Below are 26353 nucleotides of genomic sequence, written 5' to 3'. Positions count from 1 at the left end.
CGTCGACGAGCGCGACTGGGACGCCGAGGCCTGGTTCGAGCTCGACACGGCCGCGCGCGACTTTGCAATACGCCACTGCAGGCCGAAGCTAGAGAAGGGCAAGGTCGAGCGCGTGCTGGACAGGGCGAACGAGTCGAGGGAGCTGGTGGTGCTGCTCAAGGGGATGCGGGAGTTGTTTGCCGAGGCCATGAGGCCGTAGGGTTAATAGATAAAGAGTTTTACGTGTATATGAGTTTTGTGATGAGGAATGATAATGAACTGGTTCTTTTTATGACACTGTTGTTATTCTACCTTGAACCGGGCCATCCACCATTGCCACCCGACTGACCAAACACTAGACAAACCAGCCGGTTAGTTTATAGCCATCCAAGCTTTTGAACCAAACCCAACAGTGCGGTTCAAACAGCGCTGACCTCTGTCGTCCAACTCCTGCTCAAACAGCTAGCGTTTACATCAAGCGCATGGTGATTCGCGACAGGCCCACCCCCGCAGCGGCAGGCACGCGTTAATTGCCTGGTCCAGCGCGTTCGCTCCCTGCGGCTTCAATTGCGACCAGCCCGACATCATACATACACCCCCCAGCAGAACCAAAAATCCATCTGCAATTCAAACAACCACTCTCAGCAGACAACGCACTTCACAGACAATGCCCAGCGAGGACAGGAGGGAGAAGCAGGCGGCGGCGCAGTCGGCCGTCGACATCCTGCACGAGATTTCCACCATCCTGGTCCGTCTTTTTGTTACCCCCATCCCTTTTTCAGCGGCCGCCCGCCCTCATCAACGATTCGTTCCACACAACTGCAAGGACGATGGTGGCTTGCTGACCCCCTCCCTCCCTCTCCATAAAACAAAACAGAATTGCCACCTGGACCGCAGGACACTTTCCGTCTGCGTATCCATGATTGAAAACGGCGTCAGCCCGGAGGCCCTCGCCGTCAGTTTCCTTCCCCCACCCCACAGCAGCCCTGCCACATACCTCTCTCGCCTCCTAACAAACAACAAAAACCAGGCCGTCGTCAAGGAGCTCCGGAAACAGGGCCAGGAGGCTACCGCCGCCCAGATCGCCGCCTCGGCTGCGGCTCGCAGGAAATAGAGTTCTATCCTTCATGTTCTCTCTTCCTCGCCTCGACCTTTTTTTTTCTTGGCATGTTTTGTAAGATCCAGAATGACGGTCTCGCTATGCTTCGATGCCAAGCTGTCTTCAAAGGACCATAATACAGATAGATATGCTTGATAATGCATGTATAACCACACAAACCATAAGTCGAAAGACTACCAGTGCGATATTCATTTCCTTTGGCTCTTGTTTTACAACTATGTTTACTCACCAGCCTGCCCACCCTACAAACTCCTCACTATTAACCAACCCCGGTCGCCCACTAGACGTGAAGTTGCACGAAGCCCCCAACAAGACCAAAGCAAGGCCAAGGCAAGACCAAAGAATGGAAAGCAACCATATAACGGCAGGAGAGTCAGTACACCCCCGTACCACAAACCGGCTTGCCCAACTGTTAAACATCTGTAGCCGCAAGACGTGTCTCCGTGATTCCTCATAATCGCCCCATGCAAAAGCTAGCAAATCCAGGCCTGCGTTGCTGCGACAAAAGGAGAAACAGGACAAAGTAAAGGCAGGGAGTACTCCAGACGGCCACCCAAATCCAGTGTGAGAGACAGCCCCAGGACATACAGTACCGTGAGAGCAGAAAATTCCAGGATCCAATCCGCCCCCATCCAAATAGCCATTGGGCAGCCTACCGATGGCCAAAAAGCGTGATCTCATTATCGTCATCTTCCTCCTCTTCCCGAGCGTCACCTTCCTCGGAGCTTTCGTCGTCATCATCTTCAGACTCGTCCTCGTCATCGACATCGTCACCGCTCACTTCCGGCTCCCCGAATGGGCGCCTGTCGGAGCCGCCGAGTCTGCCCAGGCCCACGCGACTCCAAAAGTCAAAGTCGATCATGTCGTTGCTACGCCCGTCGTCCTCATCGTCGTCCATCATGGGGCCATCGGGGTCGGCCTCGATGTCTGGGAAGACTGGCGTGGGCGACAGCGACCGCGCATATCGTTCCGGCGGCTGCACTGGGAGCATCGTCCGCATGCCTCCGACCGACGCCACGGGTATATTGCTCACGGTCCTCCGGGGCTGTGCGATGTCTCGAGGCCCCGAGGAGGCTGAGGAGCGATGCGCCGTATCCGGCGGTGCTGATCCTCCAGCTGCTGCTGTTGGTGCTGCCAATGCCGCTGTCGCCGCTGGCATTAGAGTTGATGGTGCTGCCGCGCCAGGGCCGGCCGCTTCCACACCAGCGGCAGGAGGTGGCGCCCCAGCCGTAGCATCATCCGCTCCTGTCGGGGACGCGGCGGCAGTCGTCGGCGGGATAGCCCCGGGTGCGTTGAGGATCTGCACTTCCCGCGTGTTATAGCCCTTGCAGATGCTGCACTTGAGACCGACCCAGTGGTATAGCGTCTGGCTCTTGGCCTCGCAGTCGTTGCAGTAGATGATGGCGCGGGCCGACGCCCACTCTGGCGGCATGGGCTGCTCTGCAATGTTTTGGTCCCACTTGCGGAAGAGGGACTCCATGTTGCGCGTGCTCTTGCTGCAGATGGGGCACTTGTACGACGTGAGCATGTGCTGTTCGTAGCACCGCTTGTGAATCAGGTGCCGGCAAGGGTTCATGTGTATCATGCGTTTCGTAGACGTGAACATGTACTCGCCACAGATGGGGCAGTTGCAGTCCATGGCACCCTCACGGCATCGATGCGAGTCCTTGGTTTCGATCGCGATGCAAATTCCACAGCTCTGTTCAGTTTCGCCATTGTGTCGGGCTGATCAGTCGGGCTCTTGTACCAGTCACAGAACGAGTGTAGACACAAAAAGTTTATACACACCTTGCAGTGGAAGAAATCCTTCCCCAGTCCCGCGCCGACCCTGCAGATTCCACACCCGTCGCAGTGGTACGTGCTCGCGTCGGGGTCGTCGTTCCAGAGCTTGCATGTGCCGCAATAATAGCGGGCGGCCAGCCTCCCGCACCTGACGCACTCGTCGCCCGCCTTCTGCGCATAGCCGCAGCGCATGCACAGCATGTTCTTGGTCTCCTTGCGCGGGAGCACATGGTCCTCGGCCTCGTCGTGGCAGAGCCGGCACGTGTACCACTTCTGGCACGTGTTGCACTGCAGCTTGACGTTCCGCCGGTAGTGCTCGCAGCCCATGTGCTGCGGCTCCTGCTGCTGCTGCGGCCCGCCACTGCCGCCGACGAGTTCTTCCGAGAGCGAGAATACCCCGCTGCCTGTCCCATACCGGCCCCGGAACCGCCGTTTTGCTGGCGCATAGGTCGGTTTGAGGTCATCCTCGGTCAGCAAGAAGCGCGGCGGCGTCGACGACTCGCCCAGCGACAGCTGCCAGAACTTGAGCGACTCAAGCGGGCCCTGTGCCGCCGCTTGCTCGTACAGCACACCACTGCCGCCGCCCTCCGAGTTGGCCGAGTGCGACGAGTGCGAAGATACGCGCTTCTTCTGCTTTTGCTCCAGGATTTCCAGCCGTGATCGCTCGTACCCCTCTGTGAACATGATGTGCAGCAGCTGCGCCTTTTCAGCGGCAGGTATAGGGCGCGAATGTATCTCCAGGATCCGCCGTCTCAAGGGGCCCATGCCGTCGTCCTCGGGCAGCGCCTCTGGCCGCATGTATTCTCGTGGTGTCGCCGATATCGTGCCATCGACCGGTGTTTCTGTCGCATCTCGCTCCGCCGCAGCCATTCCTAAAGGGTCTGCTGTGGTTTCTGTGGTTGGGGCAACCGTGTCACTGCTTCTGGCGAGACCGGCCCGGTCGGTCGGTTCGGTAGGGTGATGTTGACTGGAAGGCGCTTCCTCAGCTGGCGATTCTCCAGAGCCCTGCACTGGCGCAGCGGAAGGTGGTGTCTGGTGTGGCGGACCGGTCGCCAAGCGATCCGGAAGCGGTCGATTAGGGGATGATGAAAGGTGTGGACCGGAGCGCAGGCCTAGGCTGCTGTCGACTGCAGCATCCTCGGGGTGGCCCTCCAACAGCTGGCGTCGGCCAGCGGCGGCAACACCACCACCACTGCTGCCACTGCTGCCCTGTTGATCTCCGTCTTCCTGCTGCGCCAACAGCGAAGACGATGCGCCGGGAGCCGGGGCAGCGGGGCCGGCAAAGCTTCCGCGGGAGAATCGACGGGCCTGTCGGAGCACGGGTTCGGCGATGAAGCTAGGCACCAGGTTGGGGATCAGGGCAGACATGGAGGAGGTCCGCCTCGGCGTGGGGCGGTCGGATCGGCGGTGCTGCTGCTCGACGATGGGGGAGAAATTGGCGACAGTGCGTTGGCAATAAGGGCGAGGTGGTGGGGACAGTCGAGTTTAAGAAATACCGAAGCAAAAGAAAAGTATGCAGGCCAGGTGATGCAGTCGGGAATTATGATGATGTTCGAAAACTTAACAAAATGCGGAGAAAAGACGGCGAGGCTAAGACTTAAAAAAGAAAAAGGATGAAGGTTTGTTGCACCCCTTGCTGTCACGGGGGTAGAACACAAGCAGCAGCTATGGAGCACGATGTCTTGGGGTTGGCCGATTCAGCATGTGAAGTCAGGCCAAGAACGGATTGAGGTCAAAGGCAGGATAAAGGCTAGGGAAAGGCGGGCACCCAAAGGGACGGGCCAGTCGGTCTATCGACCAGCTCGAGGCACTCTCCAACCTCGCAACACCATGTGCGTGCGTGTCCGGGGCCTCGGGCAGTCGAGAATCTACAGCCAGCCCAGCGGCGCGGGATGTCAGTGGGGTAATTAGAGGAGGTAATGGTGGTCTTGGTGGTGTGACTGCCGACTCAGGGCGGTGTCAGTGGCCTGGCGTCTGGCTGGCAGGAGGACCGTGAGTTGAAACCCCGCAAATCACTCCACTGCTCCTCACCCAAAGCTGAGCTACACAGTGCTAGTGCAGCACCAATCCTGTCTGTCGTGCACCCCCAGCTTGATTCGTTTCGTTTATTGAAGGTGACAGGCAGAGAGACGAGCTCTGCGGGTCATCCGGGCAGTATCATATACGCACTGCGAGCAATCGGATGCGTCGACACGAGGAGTCTATGACATTGACACCCCATCACAAGTGAACGGCTGTGACGCCGAGTTGGATTGTGCGGTCGTAGAAATCCACTGACGGCAACTCCAGGAAGTAAAAGGCCTTGTATCATTTGCAGAGGCAGGTCACTCGCATGCGCCCCAGCCGTGCATACCCCTGGCTGGAAGCTGTTTATCCATCCTGGCATTCCATATCCGACGTATATTTAAGCCCCAAGCTCTCTTCCAGCTCACAAAGAGCGCATGGAAGTCGAGCCGGTACCACGGAGATCCAAGCAGCTGACACGGCTTCAGATCGACGTCGAGGCGTTATGTACTTTCGTATCAAATCATCAGAAAAAAAAAAAGCACCCCTGTGCCAGCCAGCCGCATACCCCCATGTGGACGCCACCCAAAAGTTTTTTTTTTTACCCCATCTTGTCTTCGTGAATCTCGTCGAGACGGAAGAGTCGACTTAGTCCTCGTCCATCTTCTCGTCTGGAAGCTCAAAGTCGTCGTCCTCATCTTCGTCCTCGTCGTCGACGTTGATGTTCTGCTCCTGCGCCGCCTTGGCAAAGTCGATGACGCGGCCGCGGGTGCGGCGGCCGATCACGTTCTCGGGGTTGATCTCCTCCATCCCGTCCTCCTCTACGTCCTCTGTTGGCGGGAATGTCATGGTCAGATACGGGCCTGGTCACGGCGAGCAGAAGGAGGCGGGCTGATGGGAAGAAGGGGAGGTGGCAGCGGCAGCTGTTGCCAACATCATCAACAGGAGATGGTGGAGTTTACTAACCAGCTTCCTCGGCTCCCTGGAGAGATGGATGCAATTGTTAGCTAAACCGACTCTCCTACGCCCAAATATCGCGAACTCTGCACTGCGGAAAAGCAGGGAAGTTAGGTGGATCAAGGCTTACATCGTCAGCCTCCTCGTCATCATCATCGTCATCCTCGTCCATCTCGGCGTCCTGAGGAAGGTTCTCGGCGACGGCCTTGCCCTTGCCCTTTGACTCGGCAGCTGCATCGGCAGCGGCGCCGGGCGCGGTGATGCCATTGTTCTCGCCAGCCATTGCGAAGGATTTGCGGGTTGGTTTCGGATGGGGGGAGTCCGGTATGGGAGCCCGTGCTGGTCGCGAACAAAGAGTTGTGCGGTAGGTGGTTTGTTATGCAGGACAGGGTGGGTGGAGAGGTTGTGGGAAAGAGGGATGTTGTGTCGCGCGGCGAGATGGAGGTGAGAGAGGCGGACACCTACCGCGGGCAAGCTGCCCACTTTCGGTTGACCCAGCAGCTCGATTCGGCCGCTTTTGTATTTTCTGCCTGGCACGGCCGAGCAGGTTGTGGACCCGCCGACACCGCTTGCCTGCTGTGACTGGCTGGGCCGAGATCCATGGTCCAAGCTCCTTGCGACAGCCCGCCTGGGAAGGCTCGAGGTTTCCCTTCGGTCCGCTTGGTGAGAGCACAGGGAGCAAACAATACGTGGGCTTTTTGCTCTCCGGACAATATGATTGTGCTTGGCGGATGCAAGGGCGTCAGTACGAACGCGATAATGCCCGGTTCTGGCTAATTAGAGACAATAACCCCTCTCCCATATCCATCACGACAGCTAGGCGGTGAATCAGATCAGGACTTGGTTCCCTTGCAAATGTGAGATTAGACAGAGAATGCCATTGCGCAATAGTAAAACGCCCTCTATGTCTACCGTGTGTTTGCCCAAGATACAATGAGACCGCCCGGCCACGCACTCTATTTCCCATCGCCCCCGCCCGTCGCCAGCAGAAAGACCAGAATCGCAGCCAGCCACCAGTACCTATCAGGTTCGAGAAAAACGTTAGCACCACGCCGTCAACAAGCACTGAATAGGAGGAGGAACGCCAAAACTCAACAACGCACTTTTGCAGCAGCGTCTTCTCCTCCATGGGCGGGACCTGCTTCCCCTCGGCGCTCAGCACGACGGGCCGGTTAAGCGCGGGCTGCCGGCCGCGGCCCGCGGGCACCACGACCGCCTGGGGGCCAAAGTCCCTCGTCGCCCCCGCGTCCACGCGCACGCCCCTGCACGCCGCCCCGACCACCACCGCGGCAGCCTCTCCCTTGCTGCTGCCACCACCATCAGACTGTAGCAGCACCGTCAGCACAAAGTGCGGCGCGTACCCTCGCCCGAAGCTCGCCGCCGACGCGACCGACGTCGACGACGCCCAGCGCCCCGCGGCCGCGTCGTAGACCCCGATGCGCACCAGCGCCGCGGCCACGTCGCCGTCGTCGTCCGGCAGCTCGGGCGCCTCGAACGCCGTCACTGCCGCTTTTATCGCGCCGCCGCCGACGCCGACGCCGACGCCGACCTCTGCTGCTGCTGCTGCTGCTGCTGCTGCTGCTGCTGATGCCCCGTCCTCGTCGTCCGCGGGTGGCGCCAGGTCGTACGTGATCTCGGCGAGGAGCGTCGGCGGCGGCGGGCTGCCGACGCCGACAGGCTGCATGTATATGGACGCTGTCTGCGGCTCGGCGAGGACCAACGACGACGACGATGCCGCGAGGAGGCCCCCGAGGAGGAGCTGTAGGCTCCGCATCGCCGCGACGGTGCCGGATTCGGGATGCGATCGGGTTTGTGGTGAGGAAGGGCGGGGATGGGGGATGCGCTTCTTGGGAGCTGCGGCGGATGTCGAGGGATCTTGCCCGTAATCCCGAAGTGGTAGGGCTCCTCGAGAGTTGGTGCGGCGCTGTCGAATTCTCAGATGTCTCTTGATGGACGCTACCATGAGCTGGGTCGCATGCTTGGACAGATCAGAGCAGAGCTGTGGTTGGTCTGTAGTGGGGCATGAACACGCTGCAACAACGGATACTGGGATCCACTATTTAGTGCCTGTGACACCGGGCTGAGTTCAATCACCTCCATTGAGCTTTGGAAGCCGTTTTTGTTGGCAATACACATAGAATTCGACCTTCGAAACGCCACAAGTTATAACCACCCTCCCATAGAATCCCCCTCTGCTTCCTAAAGATACTCGGTTAGCCACGACAGCCAAAGGTTGTCATCGACGTGTCATTAACTCCCTACCTCCCACATGAAATTACAGAAAAGGCTATATAAACGTGAGAAATTGGGAGATTCTAGTATTGGTTTGGGTATCTCTGTTTTCATAGAGCTTCAACCCATCACGGAAACCGTTTCGGTTCCGTGCATATATAAATGGCCCTGACGCCACTGACATCTTCTGGGGACCGATCCCCATCGTTGTATGATAAACAGCAGCCACTACACGTCATGGGCAGAGCTTTCTGCCGTCGATGGACACTGTTATCACCGTATCCATGCATCGAAGCCTTTTCAGCGTTCCTCGTCATCCTCGAGGTCGCCATCTATGTCTTCGTCGTCGTCTATCTCGTCGTCGTCGTCCTCAACCTCGGGCGACTGTTCGCCCTGCAGCACGTAGCCAGGACACCGCTCAATCAGCCCCTTATAGTAAGCCACGAGCACCTCCGGGTTGGGGACGATCTTCCAGTCCACCCGGTAGAGAAACTCCAGCTCCAGCAACTTCAGCTCGGCGACTCGGACTCCCCCCACGCGCGCATAGGTTGTGTTATTCCAGAAGAGGTCCGATAGGCCCTTGGCGGCCACTGTTGCCGCAGTTATCAGGAACCGGTGCACGGTCAGCGTGTTGATCGTGAAGTCGGGGTAGAGCGCACAGAGCCGGTCGATGTAGTAGACCATCGATAGCAGAAGCGGCGGCGACAGTGTGGCGTGTTTGGCCAGCCTGTGGAGGTATTCCAACACCGAAATTCCTGGTGCGGTCCTGTATAGAGCAAAGTAGCAAGATTTCCGTTAGCTAGCCCGTGTAAAACATGCACAGAGCGACGTGGCGCGCCCCATCTCGCTCCTACCTTGAATGGAACCTTGTCAGGTGCCCAGACTTCAGCGCAAGCGCATCATTGGTCTCTATAAGTTCCCCAAGCATGTGTGCGATGAGCACCACGATGTCCTCGGTTAGGCACAGCTCATATCTCTCTGGTAAAACTTTTAGCGGGGCCTTTTCGGATTTTGCCCGCTTGGGTCGGATGATGGGGCTTTGCGTGGCAGGGTCGTCACTCGCAGATGCGACGGTCTGAGAGTTTCGTCTCTTGCCGGGAGACATGATGGCCTTGGCGGCGGCGGCGGACACAGCCGGGGTAGTGTCAATACGAGACGCTGGCGCCGTGGGTGTCGCGCCATTTTCCGTCGCGCCCGAGGTGTGTGAGGATACAGGAGTGGGCGCCGGGACCTCGACGCCCTGTTCTATTCCAGGCGTCATCGGCTTCGGGCCCGGCGTGGGCGGTAGATCAGTCGGGATGGTGTGCAAGTTTTGCTTCGCATGTAGGGTGGCCAGGTAGTTGATAGGCTCCATAGGCGAGTACTGGGTCGCGGCGTCGACTGCCACATAGCGGCTCTTCGAGGGCGCGGCCGAGGGGTGCGAGGCGCTATGAGTCGGGGATACCGCCGCCGGGACTGCTGCTCCTTGGACTGGTGCCGCCGCCGCCGCCGCTACCGTAGGTGGTGTAGCTGGGGTGGAGCCCAACTCGGGCGGCGGGCCGAAGCCGGAGCTCGAGGCGGGGCCAGAGCCGGGACCGGCGATCGACGAGGATGCGGACGGGCGCCGCTGAACAGCGACGGAAAGCCGGGACGGGGACGAGTGGTGTGATGGTAGTGCGGGCGCATAGTGGAAGCCGTGGAAGCTGGGCGACGCATTGGAAGACCGTGGGTGAGCTGGAGATCGAGTCAACATGATCCCCACCTAGGTCATCGCATTCTAGGGCCCCTGTTGGACCAGTAATTTTGCCCTCCTTTTTTTATTTTTCCTTCCGCCTTATCTTCTCCGACTTCCTTTCCCCGTCTCCTTTCCTTCTCGAATTTTTCGAGGCCACCACGATAAAGAGGGTCGTGGGGGAAGTGGGTTTTTGGCAAGCGCCAAATCGACTTGTCCGAATCACAGCGACGGTGATTGGAGCAAGGCAGCAGCAAGAGCCGCAGAGTGGAGGAGAATGGGGATGTCGATATCCAGTTATCCACCGAGGTGCGGGCACCGCGAACTGCAGGCTGCAGGTTGCGCTGCGTCCGGGCCAGTAGCTGATCGCGGGGACAGTGGCTGGACACGCCGGGCAAACAGCGCGTGCTGCCGGAAATGGGAGGCCGCCGGCGTTTGGCTGTAGCGTGTGACGTTGTCGAGAGGATGGAGGCAGTTCGCACAGGAGACGACTGGCACTCGTTGCGGCGACCAATCCCGGTCGACCCGACTTCGCAGCCAGCAGTCCACAGCACCAGCTCGCTGTTGGGCCTTGGCGTCGGGGCTCTGGTGTCGGGGCTCTGGCTTGTGCGGGCCCGCGGCCGGCGTCTGTTGGAATCTGCTGGAGGGGAACGAAGCGGCGAATTGGGAATGCGGCCTGGATGCACGAAGCAGAAGCCACCCTCCTCTGTGCGCTGTCGTGACCAACTGACTGGAGCTTGGGCAAACTCTAATTAAAAGGAGGAAAGAGAAAAAATCTTTCCGAATGAAGCAACAGCTAACCACGCCGCTAGCGAAAGCCGCACGTGTGCGGTCAACGTGCGGTCACCTGGAAACTCCAGTCGAGGGGCCAGAGGGCGGCTCGTTCGTCCGTCGTTTTTGGTTCGTGGGGAGATAGGGATAAACTTCTTGGCAGCGCGTGGCGGGGGATTTGCGCTTGGGTGGCAGGAACGGGGATTTGCTTCGTTGTGTGTCTCGGGCATTCAAGGACAGGTGGGAGCAGGCAATTGACGTTTATCATTGGAAATGCCATCGGCCCCATGTCATAGATATCTATTTGGTAATGAGTGGTAGCAGAAGGCGGCTGACGACGCGAATTTTCTGTTCGCCGATCAGCCGAGTGCATGCAGGTGTGCGACATCGCGACAGTATTAGGTCTAGGGCGGCAAAGTCCTGAGGTCAGCTTGACCGCAGCCAGATTGCATGCGACGGGCGGAGTCCGCATTGCTTGACCGACCCAGGTGGATCAGATGACTACAGGCGGCGCTCCAGAAAGATCTAGGCCCTGGCCAATACCGCAGGCCTCTGGATTTAAGACAATTGGTGCCCGACAGCCAGGGGACTTGGGGTTGGCGATGCTGATAGGGGCAGCCAAGACCTGGCAAAAGATATCACAAAGACATGGCCGTCTGCGTTTTCCCTGTTGCGTCGACGCAGCGTCCGGGTGCCGTACTAGTCCATCACACCGCCGTAAAAGGGGCATCAGGGATGGATTGATATGCGCACGGCCGGCATAACGGCACCCTTCCGGAAGGAACACTCTCACCGATCAGCCGACTAGGCTGACCATGCAGCACACTCCTACACTCCGCAGTTCCCGCCATTTGGGTCAAGCAGCTGTGGATGCACGTGATCAAAGCCCGCCCTGCAACAGATCACATGCCCAGCTGGTCCATGTTGTGAGTCCAGCCAGTTCCAGAGACTCGAATTGTGACCCTTTCAATAGCATACAGTTGAATTGCTGTCAGAGAAATTGGCGTGAGCATGACGTGATGGGATCGACACCTTGATGGTTGCGTTTCGACCAGAGTTCCAAGTGCGGTTTTCGGACAGGCAACATGTGGGGAGGGATTGAGCTGGACGAGCACGGGCCACGGGAAGGCTGCTTCTTCCTGTGGAGGCAGGCTGTGGGGGAAGGCGGAACCTGGAAACCAATGGCAGGCATTGGAGGCGTTGGCTTCCGTCGTCACCAAGGCCGAAAATGGAACGCGCACAAATCCAGCCTCGGGCGCATTGATGGGATTGTCACAGCGGATTGTCACAACACGGGCTTGAAACCAATCAACTTCTTCTTCAAGCCAGCCTTGATTCAGCACACGCCTGCTTAGGGGTGGGTTGACGGCTGAGTGAGCCCCCAACAAACAAAACCTTGTTCGGCCTAGCCGTCCTTTTCCGCCGACAGCCTCCTCCCGGACTGCCGCACTCCTCTCCTCGCTGCCTCCACCGTCAGCGATTGTCGCCTGCGAAACCGCGCCGTCGAGTGCGGCCAATCCACTGCCGTTCCGACGTAACCGAAACCCCATCCGTTCCTTTCCATCGAGCCGTCCCGACAGCTGGCCGACGGGCTCCCCATAATCTAAACCCGTCCTTCCGATACCGCCGCGGCAGGTTCAGGCCTCGGACCCGGCCTCCCTGGCGGTCACTTCGGACCCTGCGCCTTCTCCCGCCACAATGGCGCGCGCCCAGACACCGCCGATCCTGGCCGGCATCCAGAGTGCAAGGACATATGCCGAACAGACCACGGCCCTCCGTTCAGTCAAGAACGAGGTCGTTGGCCACATCCAGAAGCAGCATCGCTGGGTGGCACACGGCATCCTCGAGCCCATCGTCGAGATCCTGCTCTCGGCTAGGTCGCCGTCCAAGCTAAACGGCAAGAACACACGTGGCCATGCGGTGGCGCCACGGCCGCTGTTGGAAGAGGAGCAGGTACGCCTACAGGCGATCCAGCTGCTGGCGAGCTTTGCCAATGGTAGGATGCCTGCTCTTCCCATACTTTGTGATATGGCCGACTCCTCCGGGTAGCTTGCTTGGCCTTGCTAACACGAGCCGTCGTGGGCAACAACAGGAGGTGCCGCCTTTCTCACTCCGCTTCACGGCGCCGGTGCACTCCGGGCTCTCCTAGAGAACCTCTGCCCGGTTGACAACCACCCCCGCGTTGTGCTGGCCACCCTGAAGGCACTGCGGTCTTTTGCCGATGCTGCGTCATTCGTGCTGCCCACGAATCAAGTCCAATCTACACTACTGGCCGACGAGATCTTTGCTGAGCAGCACCTTGAATCACTATCCAGTATCCTCGCGTCTCCAGGCCCACCCACATCTATAGCATCCACAAGCCTGGTCAACGCCGCGGCTGGTCTGATAGCAGCTCTATGCCGCGAGGAGCGGCATCAGATCCTGATTGCCAATGCTGGCATTCTCGACGCCCTCGCCACGAGACTCGCCAGCTTCGTTGTCGCGCGTGGCGAGGTTGTCCCTGGAGCCCATGTCGTCGCGGAAAACGAGGGTATTGCCGAGGCCATGCCGGCCCCCGCCCCCGCCGGACTGAGCCTAGCTGTCACTCTAGACGCCATCTGCGCCGTGGTTGCTGATTCGAGGCTACGCGCCTGCATGCTCCTCTATTCACCTTCCATCCTTGCCGTTTTCCCGAACCTCGACTTCACCCCACCGGCCAAGGACACGCGCGCGGCCTGGGACGCGCTCGAGGCCGTAGGTCTGGGCAGCTCCCGGCCGCCGCAGCTCGGCGCCATCGACTTCTTGCTTCCTGCAGTGCCAGGCCAGCCAAAGGGCGGCCCGCCCCAGATTTCGCCCTTTCCACCCCTTGGCTCTACACGGGACTACTCGTCTAGCCGACTTGGCACGAGCAGGTCTGGAACCAACCTCTCAAGCTGGGATTCGTCGCGCCTTGCGCCCACCTCGGCCGGCGGTGAGACGGGCGGGAGCGAAGATCCAGAGGTCCCGCTCATACCGTGGCTTATGCGCCTCGCGGCGGACCGTCGTGGCGCGGAGAGCCTCTCTGGCGCCGACGTCTTGACATCGCTTTACAAGGCTGGTTTCGCGGGCAGATATAGGGAGGCTGCGCTAGGCTCGCTGGCGGTCCCCTTGCTCACACACCTGCTGAATGACAGCGACAGGCCAGCTGGATGCCCGCCGGCCGCCGTCTCGGCATGGGTAGACGACGCGACTGCGACTCGGTGGGAGAGGACGGAGCGCGTGCTGACGGTGCTGGCACGCCTGATTGCAGACAGCGAGGTTTTGCAGAAGTCGGCCTTCCAGTGCGGCGCGGTCGAGACCGTCTGCAAACTGCTCAAGGAAGCTTACGAGCCCATCAAGTCGCACGACGGGGGCTTCAAACTGTGGAGTCCCTCCCCTGCAAAGGAGGCAGATATCCTCGAGGCATTGCCTAGCGCCCAGCACGGCCAACTGCCACTAAACAGGCACCGCGTCAGGCTCAGGGAGTGCGCACTCAAGGCCCTTGCATCGCTAGTCTCATTTAAAAACGAATATCGCAAACAGGTCTGCGATCAAGATGCCGTCCCGTACATCGTCGAGTCTTTGGCGGAGTTCCCTGCGAAGCCCGGCGGTAGCACAGGCCAGCGTTCTGCGGCTGCAAAGGCCCTTTTGAAGGGCTCAGATAGCTCAGGGGAGCCACCGGCGGGCTCGGGTTTCGGTCGCAACACGGCCGGCGTCCTCATTGCGGCTTGCCACACCATCAAGCTTCTGGCGCGGTCCGTATCCATTGTGCGCACCACCCTCCAGGACGCAGGCGTCACCGAGCCCCTGGTTGAGCTCTTGAAACACCATGACATCGAGGTCCAAATCGCCGCCACCGGAGCCATCTGTAATCTTGTCGTCGATTTCAGCCCTATGCGCGAGGTGTGTACTCTTACCCGCTCGTTTCCGCTGTGTACAGGGCTCCGACTATTGGATCATTCACTGACATTTGCCTGCATAGCGGTACACGGAACTCGGGATAATGCGAATTCTCTGCAGACATGCCCACTCCATGAACGCAGACCTAAGGCTAAATGCGCTCTGGGCCCTCAAGCACTACGTCCACGGGCTCAGGCTTGAGATGAAAAGGGCATGTCTAGACGAGCTACAGTCAGGATGGCTGGTGCAGCTGATTTGTGACGACACGGAAGACGACGCACTCTTCTCCAAGAGTAGGCAGGAACAACACCCGGGGACGAGCACATCATGGACAGGTGACGACATGGACGAAGACGTGGAGATGGATCACGTTGACGAGGATGAGGATGAGGAAGAGGGGGGCAGCGGCAAGCACTGGACCGGGACCTCGACCCCGTCATCGTCTCTCCTCCGCGGACCGGGAGCCGCCTCGCCCAGGGTCAGCCACGAGCGCAGCCGAACGGGCCGGCTACGGCGGGCCGAGGTTAAGCTGGCGGCGCTGCGCGACGCGGAGCTCAACCCGCAGCGCAAGGCCAGGAGCGACGACCTGGCGATACAGGAGCAAGGGCTCAACTTTATACGAAACCTCATCACGACTTCGAATTCGGGTTCCAATGGCGCGGGCGGCGCAGGCAGCGACTACCCGCAGGACACGGCTGAGATGATCGATTACCTGTTCAGCGCCCTGGGGCAGGACCGCCTCTTCGAGATCCTGGCGTCGAAGCTGCGACACAAGGTGCTGCACCCGTTTAATAGGCGACTGTCACCGTCGTCTTTAACGCTAGAGCAAGGCCAGCAGACGCAGCACCAGCAGGCACCGTCGCGTGTGCTGTATCCGCAGGCCAAGGTGATTGAGGCGGTCATCTGCATCCTGGTGCACATCGCGGCCAGTGTGCCGCGGCACCGGCAGCTGGTGATCGCGCAAACGGACCTGCTGCGGCTGCTGGGACGGCAGTTTGCCAGCCGCGACAAGGAGGTGCGCGTCTCGCTCTGCCACCTCATCAGCAATCTGACATGGCGTGATGACGGGGCCGACACGCAGGCGTCGGAGCGGCGGGCCGAGGAGCTCAGGCGGCTCGGTCTCATGGGCCGGCTCGAGTCGCTGCAGCAGGACGATGCCGATCTTGACGTGCGTGAGCGCGCAAAGGGGGCTGTCTGGCAGATGAAACAGGGCGGCGCAGCTGGCGCCATCGGCCACTAGGGGGGCTCCACCAGTGCGCCGTTGCCGCCACCTATCCTGCGACCGCCCTGGTACGAGGGCGAAGACGGGGTCCACGAGCTCGAGGGCGAGGACGCCACCATGGCCGGCCTCTCACGGGCTAGCTACATGGCGGCTACGCCAATTATGCTGCCGCCGTTGGTGCGCCCCCATCCCCGCCCCTCGCCCGCGTCGTTGTATGCAGGCCGCATGGTTTTGGAGGCCGATGGCGGGCTGTACGTGCCACCCTTACAGTCGGAACCACTTACACTCCCCCCTCTCCGTATTAGATACACGACAACTTCTGAGGGAGACGGCGACGGTGACCAAGATAAGACTTCACGCTCCGGGTGGACTCAGGAAAACCAGTACCGATGAGTGTCGCGAGTATTGGACGAGTCACCCAGCTATCCCCAGCCTGCGTTTGATTGTCAGCGGCATTGTAGGCACATTTGGCGAATATTATAGAATTGCTGCGTCCATGGCTGCAAGGGCTTTTTTGGTCATGAGGTGTCCCGATGATGGCAAGAGTGTTCCCACGGACACTTGTTTGCTGTTATGAGATAGCGGTATCTTGTTCCCCTTGTTTAACTATAGTTCTATCCCTTCACTGGTTGATTATTCTAGATTCTCCCAAGGCCGGACCCCTTGTACATCCTCCTTGTTGCCACTCTCTTCTTCCGCCTCGCAGCTTTGATGTTTGGCATCCCTGAACGTAGTTTATCTCGGCCCATTGTTTGCTTCTTGTTTATTCCCGTGTATTATTTTGTAATTCTCATGCTCTTGGTGCTTTCGAGAAGCGTGGAGACAAGACCAGATGACTACTGGCGAGCGAGAGCAGGACAGTCTTGGCCGGGCGGGTGTGAGCACATATCAATACAGGGCCAGTATTTCCGCACCACCTTGGCCCTTCAAACGCAGTCTCTCCTGAACATGTCTCGCATCCCCCGCTCGCCCGTATTGAGGGTTTAACTGGTTTGACTGCCCGACGTTCGGGTTTGTAGCACAAATATCCTGCATGCCGGCCCTTCCGCTGCCTACCTAGGTGCCCAATTACACGGTCGTTGCTGGGCGCCGTTGTCTTTGAGCTCGCTCCGTCACTAAGCAATGGCGAGACGGACTGAAAAAAGAAATCACTAGGATTTAAAGACTCTGCAGGACACTCCACCCATTGATCATCCCAAAGGGAGCGACCAGGCGGGCGGCAAACCCATCTCTCCCTCTCCTCCGCTCCCTCGTCCCCTTTCGCCCATCCTCCGGCCCGCCACATGAGACAATGTGCGACCTCGACTAGGGAGAGAGAGAGCGATGGCGGGCAGCCGGGCCAGACCGTGTTTCAAGGGACGGGCAGATGGGAGCAAGCAGCCCTTTCTAGACGGGACCGGGGGCGAGGAGGGGAAAAAAAAAGGGGGAGGAAAAAGGAAAATCACGGAAGGAAGAGACAAGAAGAAACCAATACCGAGGCAGGGGGACCAGATGGGGAGAGCTTACTCGTCCCGTCTCTCGCCTCCGGTACCACGTGGACGGGGAGGGCGCGCGGGGCGGTATGTATTTCCAGTCTCAGATCTCTTTGGGAATTGGGAACATCCGGGCTTCAGGGCGTAGGTGGCATGTCTTTGTTTGTTCCTCGTTCGATTCGACGCCGCCGCCCGGCCCCTTCCGCTCCTGTCTAGCCTCTTCTGTCCTTTTTCGGTCCCGAGCCCGGGGGAGACTAGGACGGGCGCAGCCGACGGGCGTTGCTCGGCGAGAACGGCCGGCTTTTCTTTTTATTTATCTGGCTAATGTTTTGTCTTGCCTGCCCAGCCGGCCAGTTGGCGGCCCGGTGTTGTCGGTTTGGCGCGTGGAAGAGCACTGGGCTACCGTGTTTGAGGGCAGGAACTATCACGATGAGATGTAGATGGATGCCTTCTTAGCTTATTAAATAAGGGAATTATTTTGTATATCTACCTAGAGACTGAAAAAAAAGGCATGTCGTCAAGAACATCTGCGTCATCACCATTCACATCCCCCAACCTCCCAACTGATCTCCCAAGTTTATCCGCCTCACTCTCTCCGATCCTAAACATCCCGTCCCGTCTCTACGCCGACCTCGGTCGCACCCAGGGGACGACAGGGGGCCAAAAAAAAAAACGCGATGGCCCGCGCCGGCCGATGGCAGGTCGCGGGCCACGGCGTCCATGGTGCAAGATGCATGGGCGTGTATGTCGTGCGAGACTGTGGACGGGGGGGAGTCAAGGCCAGGGTCGAGGGAAGCAATAAAACCCGAGGGGGGGCCGGGGCCGGCCTCGACGCATGCGGCCAGGACGGAGGAGGGCGCGGCCGAGAGCATGGAAAAGGGGAAAAGGGGCAAGGGGAGGGGACTTGGGACGACACAGCGAGCCCTTGATGCACAACATGCACGCTTCCATGAGCCCGTCTGTTCCTGTCCCCCGAAGTTTCTTCTGGTCTGCCGGCTCCCTGCTTTTTTTTCTCTCTCTCTCCCGCGGGCCGGTCGTCGGAGGCGGGTGATTGCAAACAAGGCCGATTGGCATTGCTACCTACCTACCTACCTACCTACCTACCTACCTACCTACCTACCTACCTACCTACCTACCTACACACTTACATACCCACATACGTACATACCCAAGCACCTCCATTTACGTTCTCCCTTCTTTCTGCCCTTTCTCCTTCCCCTTCATCCTCGGGGCTACCTGAGTCTGACCTGGCGAGCTGCCGCGCACCCGACACGAGACGGGGGTGTTACACGACATGGGACTAGCTGATCCCGTGTACCGCGTGGGCAACAGGATGGAACGAGGCGCAGAAGGGCAAGCGGCGCGGGGGAGGCCGGACAGCGGGGACGCAGGGAGACGAGATGGGATGGAAATGACGCAGCCGGCCGAGAGGACGCTCGTTTCTAGCCTCGCGCGTGATCAAGTCCCCTCCCCGACCCCCATCTACTGTGTAGATTATAAATAAATAAAAAAGAAATGAATGAATAAATAAAAGAAATGCCCATCCGTAATAGCACGTACGACACATGCACGAGAAATGCGGAGGATCTAAATGCCGGAAGCCGTTTGGCACACGCAGTCATAGAAGCAGCGGGGGGTAGGAGAGTGGTCAGGTAGGCAGAGTTCACGGGTCCCGGGATGAGAGATGTGACAGCTACGGAGAGGGGGGGACAGGGAAGGGTGGGAGGCAGACGGTTGATGATGGGAGGACACATGTCTGGTGAAGAACGACGGTACAACGGTACAGAGTTCGTGGATGAGGGGGCGTGGGATAATGTGATGTGACCACCCACGGTTGATCCGTCGCCAAGACGAGCGGGCACCGGTGACAAGGCGAGGAAATGCCGGCATGCCCAGCCAAGACATGACTTGTCGTTTTTTTTTTGTGAGGGGAGGGGAGGGGGAGGTTGTCTGTCTGCTTTCCCAGGCATCAGCGAGCCGGCCAGACACTACCGGCGTGTGTACTATAGGAAGTACATACAGCACAGTCTGGTCATGGTCATCATTTTCATCCCGCCTGCCTGCCTGCTGGAGGGGCGGGAACCCGTCGGGTGCGACGAGGCACAGCACAGGCTGCGCTCCGCAGAGCACAGCGCCGCCACGAGATTGGACGGGGACGGGGGATGTTGTTCAGCGGGCTGTCTGTTGCGGGAGGGCGCTGTTTTTGGGCTGGCGGAGAATATTGCCGTTGGCGTCTTGATTGATTGCCTTTTTTGTTCTCCACGTCATTGGAAGAGAAGCGTCGAGCCGTCACTTTGGGATCCAAGGTCTCGAGTCAAGCAGGGCGGGTGCCTGGCTCTGTGCCCTGGAGCCAAAGTGTGCCACTGGAGCCAAATTGGTGGCTGCAAATCTGGGAGCAAACCCTCCGCGACGCCATCCATCATCCATCCATCTACAAAACACACCCACCAAGCTATTGGGAAAAAACTGATTCGCATACGCGCAACAAGGGAGCGATTCCGATGGGTGATGGTGGGTTGGGGGGCCATTCGTTGGCGGCGGACGGCTGGAAGATCCCAAAAACCAAGCCCGCGGGTTGCCAGCGCAAGTCATGTCTTGTCTCTGTCTTGGCGCATGGGGCGCTGTTTTTCTTTTTCCCTCTTTACTTTCATGCCATCCAGCCCGTCGGTAGTGAGCAAAGGCCGACCTCAATCCGAGCAAAGCGACGACGACGACAACATATTGTAACATCGTCGCAAGCAGGCACACGCCAAATCCTTCACTCTGCCGCTTTGACAGGCCTGACAGGTCTGGCTGTGGCCCACAAGCTGTCCTTTGCCGTGGTCCCCCCCTTTTCTTGCACCTGCCCGTAATCGATCAACCTTAGTTCCTTTCATCATCCAGCGGGCTGTGGAGGAAAGGACAAGGACAAGGACAAGGACAAGGGAGGATTGGCAAGGAGGCCCCACCACTGCTCAGACCTTGGTGGATCGCTGGGGGCAGAAAATGGGTGTGGTCAGTGTGCCCTGGACAAGGTTCTTCGGCGCGCCCTCGGCCAATCCAACCCCTTCAGCTACAGTGCCTGTGCAGGGGGATCCCCCTGATGGCAGAGAGCCCACGACCGAGACACCCTGGCGCACGGAAAGGATGGGAGCACCCCCGCCGCCCCGGAACCATGGCCCCATTTGTGCTTTTGACCCGTCTGTCGATGCTTTGATGGTTTAATGACACGGCCAGTTCGCGCTGAGCGACATAGAAAATGGAAGCTAGCCTTGTCGGGTGCCCAATACCCGTCGTTCGGGACCGAAATGTTGACAGTTTGGGTCGGCGACAGCCAGCTAGGGCCAACTGCCAGTGCCAGGGTGCTAGCGAGCGCCAAACCGGCTGATGAACAGGCGCGTGCCAGCGTTTGCCCTAGCGCACCACGCTTCTGCAAAGGACCTGTTTAGCGCCTGGTTTCTGGGGGCCAAGTGGACAAAATGCGGCAAGGCGGGAGGCCCTCCCTTGCCGCGTGCCTGCCGTGGAATTCAGGGTTTTTTATTGATGGCGCTGGTGGCGTGTTCAAGTCGGCGTCCCCCCAGGCGCTCCGCCGAAGGCTGGAAATAAGAAGGGAGTAAACAATTGGAACTTTGACAAAAAGGCACGACGTCTGTTTCCCGTGAAACACATCGTGTCCAGACTACCGGGCGACGGAAGCAAAAGGGCGATTGCGTTTGTTTGGCCCGAATCGCTGGCATGGCAGTCCCTGGCAGCAGCCCGAGTCTATTTTTGCAGCCACCTGCCTATTTCTCGTCCGAAAAGCCGGCCGAGTGTGGGAAGGAAAAGAGCGAGAAAAAGAAGAGCGACTCGTGTGCCGGGCACCGTGTGCGAACTGAGATGACCGTTGCGAACCAGCCTTCACTGCTGCTTGGCTGCCACGGCGTGCACGGCTGCTACCAAACCCAGATAAGCAGGGCCAATCACGCCAAACCGTCCGAACCAGCCCCGGTCGTGCATTTTCCCAGACCCCACCTCCCGATGCCTTGGCCGAGGGAGGACCCAGTGGACCCGGCGGGCCCGCACCTGCGCGATGTGGTGACTCCATGTTTCCAATTGGCCACTGCTGGTGTCCACCTTGGGCCTTTTCGCGCCCCGTGGTTGGCCGACCCGTCTGTTTGTCTCTGCTTCCCCGCCCACGAGGAGGTTTCCACAGCATCTTCTTGCAGTGATGCATGGATGAACCCAGCAGCCCGAGCTCTTGCCGGAGCAAGGAAGCATGGGCCCGCCAATGGGACCAATAAAGACACTCTCCGGGAGGATTGTGTTCTTTTTCCGTCACCCACCAATAGCTCCCAGCTGGCTGGCGGAAGAGGACCTAAATTGTAGAGGATAAAAACAGCACGCAAACAAACCTCCACCAACAAGAAACCGCTCCTCGCCCGAGATAATCCATATGGAACAATATTGGCATGCGACCACAGCTCGATTCCCATCTCGCATGGCGATCCCGCGTAGTTTGTCTATCGTGGCACCGGGCAAGGCTTGCGCATCTCGGTTGAGCCTTGCCGGCCTGGTCTAGTCCAAATCAGGCGACGAAGGCACAGGGGCTCGTCTCGTTTTGGTTGGGCCATACCTACTAGTTATTCGAGTCCCTTGGACGCGGAGCCATCTTAGCGATCGGTTCCTGCTGCGGTGCCACGCCCATTGGTCCCGCCGCATGTCGGCGACCACTCGCCCCAGCCCACTCGCACGCAGCCTCTTTTCTTTTTTTTCTTTCTTTTTTTTTGTATCATGCCGACGGCTTGTGTGCTCGCGTCCTGCTTTCCAGGGTGCGGCGATCCCCTGCTGCCGCGCCCAAGGACGGGGCACGCACGTCAGCAGCAAACGCACAGCCATCCACGACACTCCAGCCTGGCGGGCCTGCGCTCCCACTCTGACTATCCCACCGTCCAGTCCCGAGAGACTGAAGGCGCTACTGCAAGGCGGTTGATATGCCCAGATCCCCGGCAGACATCATGCAGAGCTTGCCCGTAACTCTTTCTGCAGACAGTTTGGTCAGCATGGTTAGGTTTGCTGGCAAAAAAAAAAAAAAAGTCAAAAGTAGAGCAAGAGCGGGCGTAGCATTTAGCAGCTGCCTCAGGAAAAGACACTCCTGTCGAGGACGAGGTGTGGGTTTTCCATGTGTCAGTCTGCTGCCATCCCTGCCGCCCGCATGACTCTCTGCTTCCCGTGGTACCGAAAAAACGGGACTGCCCCCCCATCTGCTTCCCGCCTGGCAATTCCACCTGCCTGGTGCAGTGGCCACCCCCCAGTCCACGGCCCTGGGTCCCCTCCCTGGTCCCCTCCGAGATTTGGCCAGCTAGCGCCCATTGCTGCCCACCTCGTCTACCAGCTCCTCACCCTTTATCTTTCATTCCCTCGCCTTTTCGCGCGCCGCCGCACACACCACTCCTCTCCACCTCGCCCATTCGCTCGTTCTCAGCTGGAATCGACAGCACCACAATCGACAGCTGCTTCGCTTCTGTCGAGCCAATTGCCCGCTAACGTTCTGTCAAAGATTCTTCAACTCCCAATCGGCCACCCGCCGTGCCGTTTGTTCCTCACACTAGTCGTCACATCGTGGTCCCGTCTTTTTTTTATCGCTTTGCTTTTTGTCGGTTGGTGCACCCGAAGGAAGCAATTCCGTGCTCTCGTCGTCCCTCTTTTCTGGGACAGACCCCATCAATCCCTTTCGGGGCGGAAACCGCATTCCGACTCCCTTCGTCTGACCATTGCGGTACAGAGGAGGGGAACTTGACGATTGCTGGTCGTCGCAGCAGACAAAGGGAGCCCTCACCAGCGCCGCTGCGCTGCTCCTTGCCCGCGCCGACTGTTTAAGCCTCAGAGTAGGCGTGGAATAAAAGGGAGAGGGACGAACACGCGGGCACACGCCCGTCCACAACTCAGCCAACATGGAGCCCATGGTACCAGACACGATGTCGCAGAGCCCAGCTGTCATGATCGAGCGCATGACCAAGGGCGGTCGTCACCTGTTCTACCAACTAGACGTTATTCAGCAGCCCGAGCGGGCGCGCGCTTGCGGATCGGGTCCCAAATGTAGGTCACAGACTGGGCGCAGGACTCGACCGATGAGAACAGCAGGAGCTGAACTGACGTTGCCAACCCGTTGCACAGCTACCTCGGACCGTCGCCCTGTCGACCCGCCTCCCGTAGTCGAGCTTCGCATTTTCGAGGGTCCTCGGCGCGACCAGGCCCGTGACATCACTTTCACCTACAACGCCAACTTCTTCCTCTTCGCCACCCTCGAGAATGCCCGCGTCATCGCCCACCCCCGCGGCCAGCCACCCCAGGCAAGCACAACGCCTGTCCTGACCGGCATGCCCGTCTCGGGAATGGCATACCTCGACCGACCCCAGGAGGCCGGCTACTTTCTGTTTCCCGATCTGTCGGTTCGCCACGAGGGCCGCTACAAACTCGCTTTCAACTTGTACGAGGAGACGAAGGAGGATGCGGACAAGGACCCTGACAATGGCGAACCCCAGGGTGCCTCGTTCGACTGGCGTATGGAGCTTAAGTCGGCCGACTTCACCGTCTACAGCGCCAAGAAGTTCCCGGGCCTGGCCACGAGCACATCGCTCAGTCGCACCATGGCCGAGCAGGGCACGCGGGTTAGGATACGCCGTGACGTTCGTATGAGGAGACGCGACGGCAAGCCCGGTGACGCTGGTGAAGGCGACGCCCCCAGACGGCATCGGTCGCAGACACCCGACTCTGTCCCCAAGGACTACCGTGGCAGGTCAACGAGTGGCAGCACTGACCGCGGCCCGCTAACTGGAGGCGACCCCTCGCGGAGGCCGTCCGACGCCGACTTCAGGCCACCCCCACCCGGATTTCAAGCACAAGTGCCGCCACCGAGCCACATGGGATACAATGGCGCACCTCAATATGCAGCTCCTCCTCCGCGCCCGCACTACGGCCCACCACCGAGCAGCGGCCATGCCTCACCGGCGCCGCCCCAGTCGCCATCGTACTCGCAGCACGCACACTCGGCCTACGCACAGCCCCAGCCGCCAACCCCGGCACCACCGTACATGGACCGCAGAGCCTCGCTACATCCTTCGGACGCCCGGCTGTACCACCCGTCGCCACAGCGTGAGAGCTTCTCCAGCGATAGCCGGCGCATGTCGATAGCCAGCAACTACGGAGACCGATCCTCGACGCCACTGTCCGTGCATGAGCACGCAAAGGCGGTTGACGACTACAGAAGCACAAACTCTGCGTCTTTGAAACTACCCGGCATCAGCGCATTGGTGACTCAGGATCCGATGCAGGCGCCACCACTGCCAACAGCCGCGGCAGCAGGGCACCCGATACCACCACCACCCCCGCCCAATCTCGATATATACAAGCAACCGCCGGTCCTCGTTCCTAGTTCGAACGAGGAGCAAGAATGTCTGGATCCCAACAACCCCAAGTATCTGTGGGCCGAGAAGCACGTCAACTCGAACGGCAAGCGGCAACACCCCGACGACGTCTCGACCAACTGGCTCTATAGGGCCAACACGTCGGCCAAAAATGGCCAGCGACCCGAGACGCGCCCGCTTCCCAAGCATTACACAAATGTCGACGGTTTCCTCAGGCCACTGGTGGACGACCGCAGCATTAATCCCGAAAAGCCCTGGCTCCAGTACAGGACAAGATGAGGCGCATCAACCTGGCCTGCTGGCTCGCGACCGAGCTGGCAAGAAAGAGAGAATACACTACGTTGAAGCAGGAAGACCGGTCCTCTGGGATGTCAAGGTTTCCGCCGGAATACGCCGCCGCTCACTAATGCGCCATGGCTCTTCGAAAAGGATGGGTCTCACGCCTCTTCTCCTTTGTTATTTGGAAGCGTTTTGCATGGGTTACTAGTCATGGACAATTTTATTTATCGGAATGAATCATCACCATTTATCCATCTATTTTTCTTGTTCTTTGCCTTGGCCATTCGTCATGCTTTACTCTCCCTAATCGCCGTTCCGTTTCCACTAGCACTGCTTGGGCATGGGCTCCGCGCCTCCTAATCATAGCTACGAAGGCGTATGCCAATGGGGATATGGCACTATTCTCTTGATTGTTCTTCTTCCATACTGCCTATTTGCTGCCAACACAATGTTCACGCTTGGCCTCCATCATCTGTTGATGCACGGGACGGAGGGATGGGGTGGCGGGGTACGCGAAAGGAGTCATTCGTCCATCTTTTCCATCTTCTTTGTAGAGGCTCTGGGGTAGGGAACCAATTTGGGGTTCGGGAATGTGGCTTTGGGTCGGTCTGGGATATCAGGGGGCAATACTGGTTGCCATTTTTGTTTGTTTCTTCCTGTCTCTTCCCTATTCTGATATCTCCTCTTTTGGTAGTGGCAGCTGTACCAACCTTGGCTTCCATGAGAAAACTCGAGACGTGGTTAATGGACTTGCTATCTGTGTCCCGTCTGCCCTTTTGCCTTTGCCCGGCCCGGTGAGGACATGGGTCGCTACTCTTCCGCTTCATATCCCTCCTCCCTCACTGAAGCTTGCACGGTTTGCGGTTGGTTTTCCCGTCATGTGAGCGTTTTGTTTAGGGCGGTGGTCGCAACCACTCACGCAGACGGGAAGGGGAGACGCGAAGCCGTCAAGCGAGGTCCGTCATGTCAGCGAACGCGGCAGGAGGTGCGGCCGTTGCGAGAAAACCAACCGGTGGGCATCGCCCCCGACTGGGCCGAGTCCTCGGCTGAGCAGTCCCCGCGCTGTTCCCCTGACGCAAAGCCTAATCTCCTGCATAAAGTAGCTTCGATTGGAGGCAGCCAGCTGAGCTCTTTTCCATTTTCCCAGAGGCTCGATTGCTTCCCTCGCGGCAGCCAGACCTCCCCCTGCCAAGTGTAGCCCAACGTTTTTGCCCACTGCAGCCCAACGTTCTTCCGTCCGCCTTCCTACCTGCCCGCATAAAAGCCTCATGGACATCGGGCTGTGCCTGCCCTGTCCTGCTCACCTACCTACCACCTACCTCTCAAGTCCGGGCCACAGTTCCTTGGCGTCCGTCTCCGTCCCACCACTGACAATATGGCTATCCCCCTCCAGCACCCCACTACGGGTATGCCCTGGCCTCTCGTCTTCGTAAGAGGAGGCTCATCTGGCCGCCACTGTCGCGTGATTGTGCCTTTACCGATAGCGACGACGGCTATCGAGTATCGAGGCGCTTTCACCAAGCTTCTGCCGGCGGAGCTCCCCCC

General features: G+C 59.2%; 10 protein-coding genes across 10 annotated transcripts in view; 6 read left to right on the top strand and 4 right to left on the bottom strand.

Moving 5' to 3' along the window:
- Positions 1–10: 10 nt before the first annotated feature.
- GGTG_13024 (hypothetical protein) lies at positions 11–199 on the top strand (the record flags this gene model as incomplete). The annotated part of the gene is made up of 1 exon (XM_009230926.1): positions 11–199. A coding segment is annotated over one exon (189 nt), but the record flags the coding sequence as incomplete, so codon positions are not given.
- Positions 200–335: 136 nt separating this feature from the next.
- On the top strand, positions 336–1284 carry GGTG_13023 (hypothetical protein). The gene is made up of 3 exons (XM_009230925.1): positions 336–727; positions 857–934; positions 1010–1284. The coding sequence occupies exons 1-3, from the start codon at positions 647–649 to the stop codon at positions 1091–1093; spliced, it is 243 nt and encodes an 80-aa protein (XP_009229189.1). The 5' UTR covers positions 336–646; the 3' UTR covers positions 1094–1284.
- GGTG_13022 (RING finger and CHY zinc finger domain-containing protein) lies at positions 1183–4728 on the bottom strand. Its single transcript, XM_009230924.1, has 2 exons — positions 2888–4728; positions 1183–2798 (listed from the first exon to the last, which is right to left on the bottom strand). The coding sequence occupies exons 1-2, from the start codon at positions 4247–4249 to the stop codon at positions 1752–1754; spliced, it is 2409 nt and encodes an 802-aa protein (XP_009229188.1). The 5' UTR covers positions 4250–4728; the 3' UTR covers positions 1183–1751.
- A 383-nt stretch (positions 4729–5111) lies between these two features.
- Positions 5112–6332, bottom strand: GGTG_13021 (hypothetical protein). The gene is made up of 3 exons (XM_009230923.1): positions 5973–6332; positions 5852–5867; positions 5112–5715 (listed from the first exon to the last, which is right to left on the bottom strand). Exons 1-3 carry the CDS (start codon positions 6123–6125, stop codon positions 5534–5536), a joined length of 351 nt encoding a protein of 116 aa, XP_009229187.1. The 5' UTR covers positions 6126–6332; the 3' UTR covers positions 5112–5533.
- Positions 6333–6667: 335 nt separating this feature from the next.
- Positions 6668–7942, bottom strand: GGTG_13020 (hypothetical protein; the record flags this gene model as incomplete). Its single annotated transcript, XM_009230922.1, has 3 exons — positions 6668–6862; positions 6946–7852; positions 7900–7942. 3 exons carry the CDS (start codon positions 7940–7942, stop codon positions 6799–6801), a joined length of 1014 nt encoding a protein of 337 aa, XP_009229186.1. The 3' UTR covers positions 6668–6798.
- Positions 7943–8374: 432 nt separating this feature from the next.
- GGTG_13019 (nuc-1 negative regulatory protein preg) lies at positions 8375–9806 on the bottom strand (the record flags this gene model as incomplete). Its single annotated transcript, XM_009230921.1, has 2 exons — positions 8375–8840; positions 8929–9806. The coding sequence occupies 2 exons, from the start codon at positions 9804–9806 to the stop codon at positions 8375–8377; spliced, it is 1344 nt and encodes a 447-aa protein (XP_009229185.1).
- Positions 9807–10202: 396 nt separating this feature from the next.
- Positions 10203–11486, top strand: GGTG_13018 (hypothetical protein; the record flags this gene model as incomplete). Its single annotated transcript, XM_009230920.1, has 4 exons — positions 10203–10493; positions 10598–10771; positions 11064–11151; positions 11398–11486. The coding sequence occupies 4 exons, from the start codon at positions 10203–10205 to the stop codon at positions 11484–11486; spliced, it is 642 nt and encodes a 213-aa protein (XP_009229184.1).
- Positions 11487–11741: 255 nt separating this feature from the next.
- Positions 11742–16828, top strand: GGTG_13017 (armadillo repeat protein). Its single transcript, XM_009230919.1, has 3 exons — positions 11742–12552; positions 12649–14456; positions 14536–16828. The coding sequence occupies exons 1-3, from the start codon at positions 12255–12257 to the stop codon at positions 15691–15693; spliced, it is 3264 nt and encodes a 1087-aa protein (XP_009229183.1). The 5' UTR covers positions 11742–12254; the 3' UTR covers positions 15694–16828.
- A 5678-nt stretch (positions 16829–22506) lies between these two features.
- Positions 22507–25633, top strand: GGTG_13016 (hypothetical protein). The gene is made up of 2 exons (XM_009230918.1): positions 22507–23201; positions 23280–25633. Exons 1-2 carry the CDS (start codon positions 23057–23059, stop codon positions 24806–24808), a joined length of 1674 nt encoding a protein of 557 aa, XP_009229182.1. The 5' UTR covers positions 22507–23056; the 3' UTR covers positions 24809–25633.
- A 550-nt stretch (positions 25634–26183) lies between these two features.
- GGTG_13015 (hypothetical protein) overlaps positions 26184–26353 on the top strand; it is a gene marked incomplete at its 5' end in the record, with an annotated part of 3205 nt that continues 3035 nt past the window's right edge. Inside the window, one exon of the mRNA XM_009230917.1 lies at positions 26184–26214. Coding sequence (XP_009229181.1) covers positions 26184–26214 — 31 coding nt within the window. The remainder of the gene's footprint in view (positions 26215–26353) is intronic.

This window comes from Gaeumannomyces tritici (genome assembly GCF_000145635.1).
Source record: "Gaeumannomyces tritici R3-111a-1 unplaced genomic scaffold supercont2.10, whole genome shotgun sequence".
Taxonomy (NCBI): domain Eukaryota; kingdom Fungi; phylum Ascomycota; class Sordariomycetes; order Magnaporthales; family Magnaporthaceae; genus Gaeumannomyces; species Gaeumannomyces tritici.
This window is presented reverse-complemented; position numbering and strand designations above follow the sequence as displayed.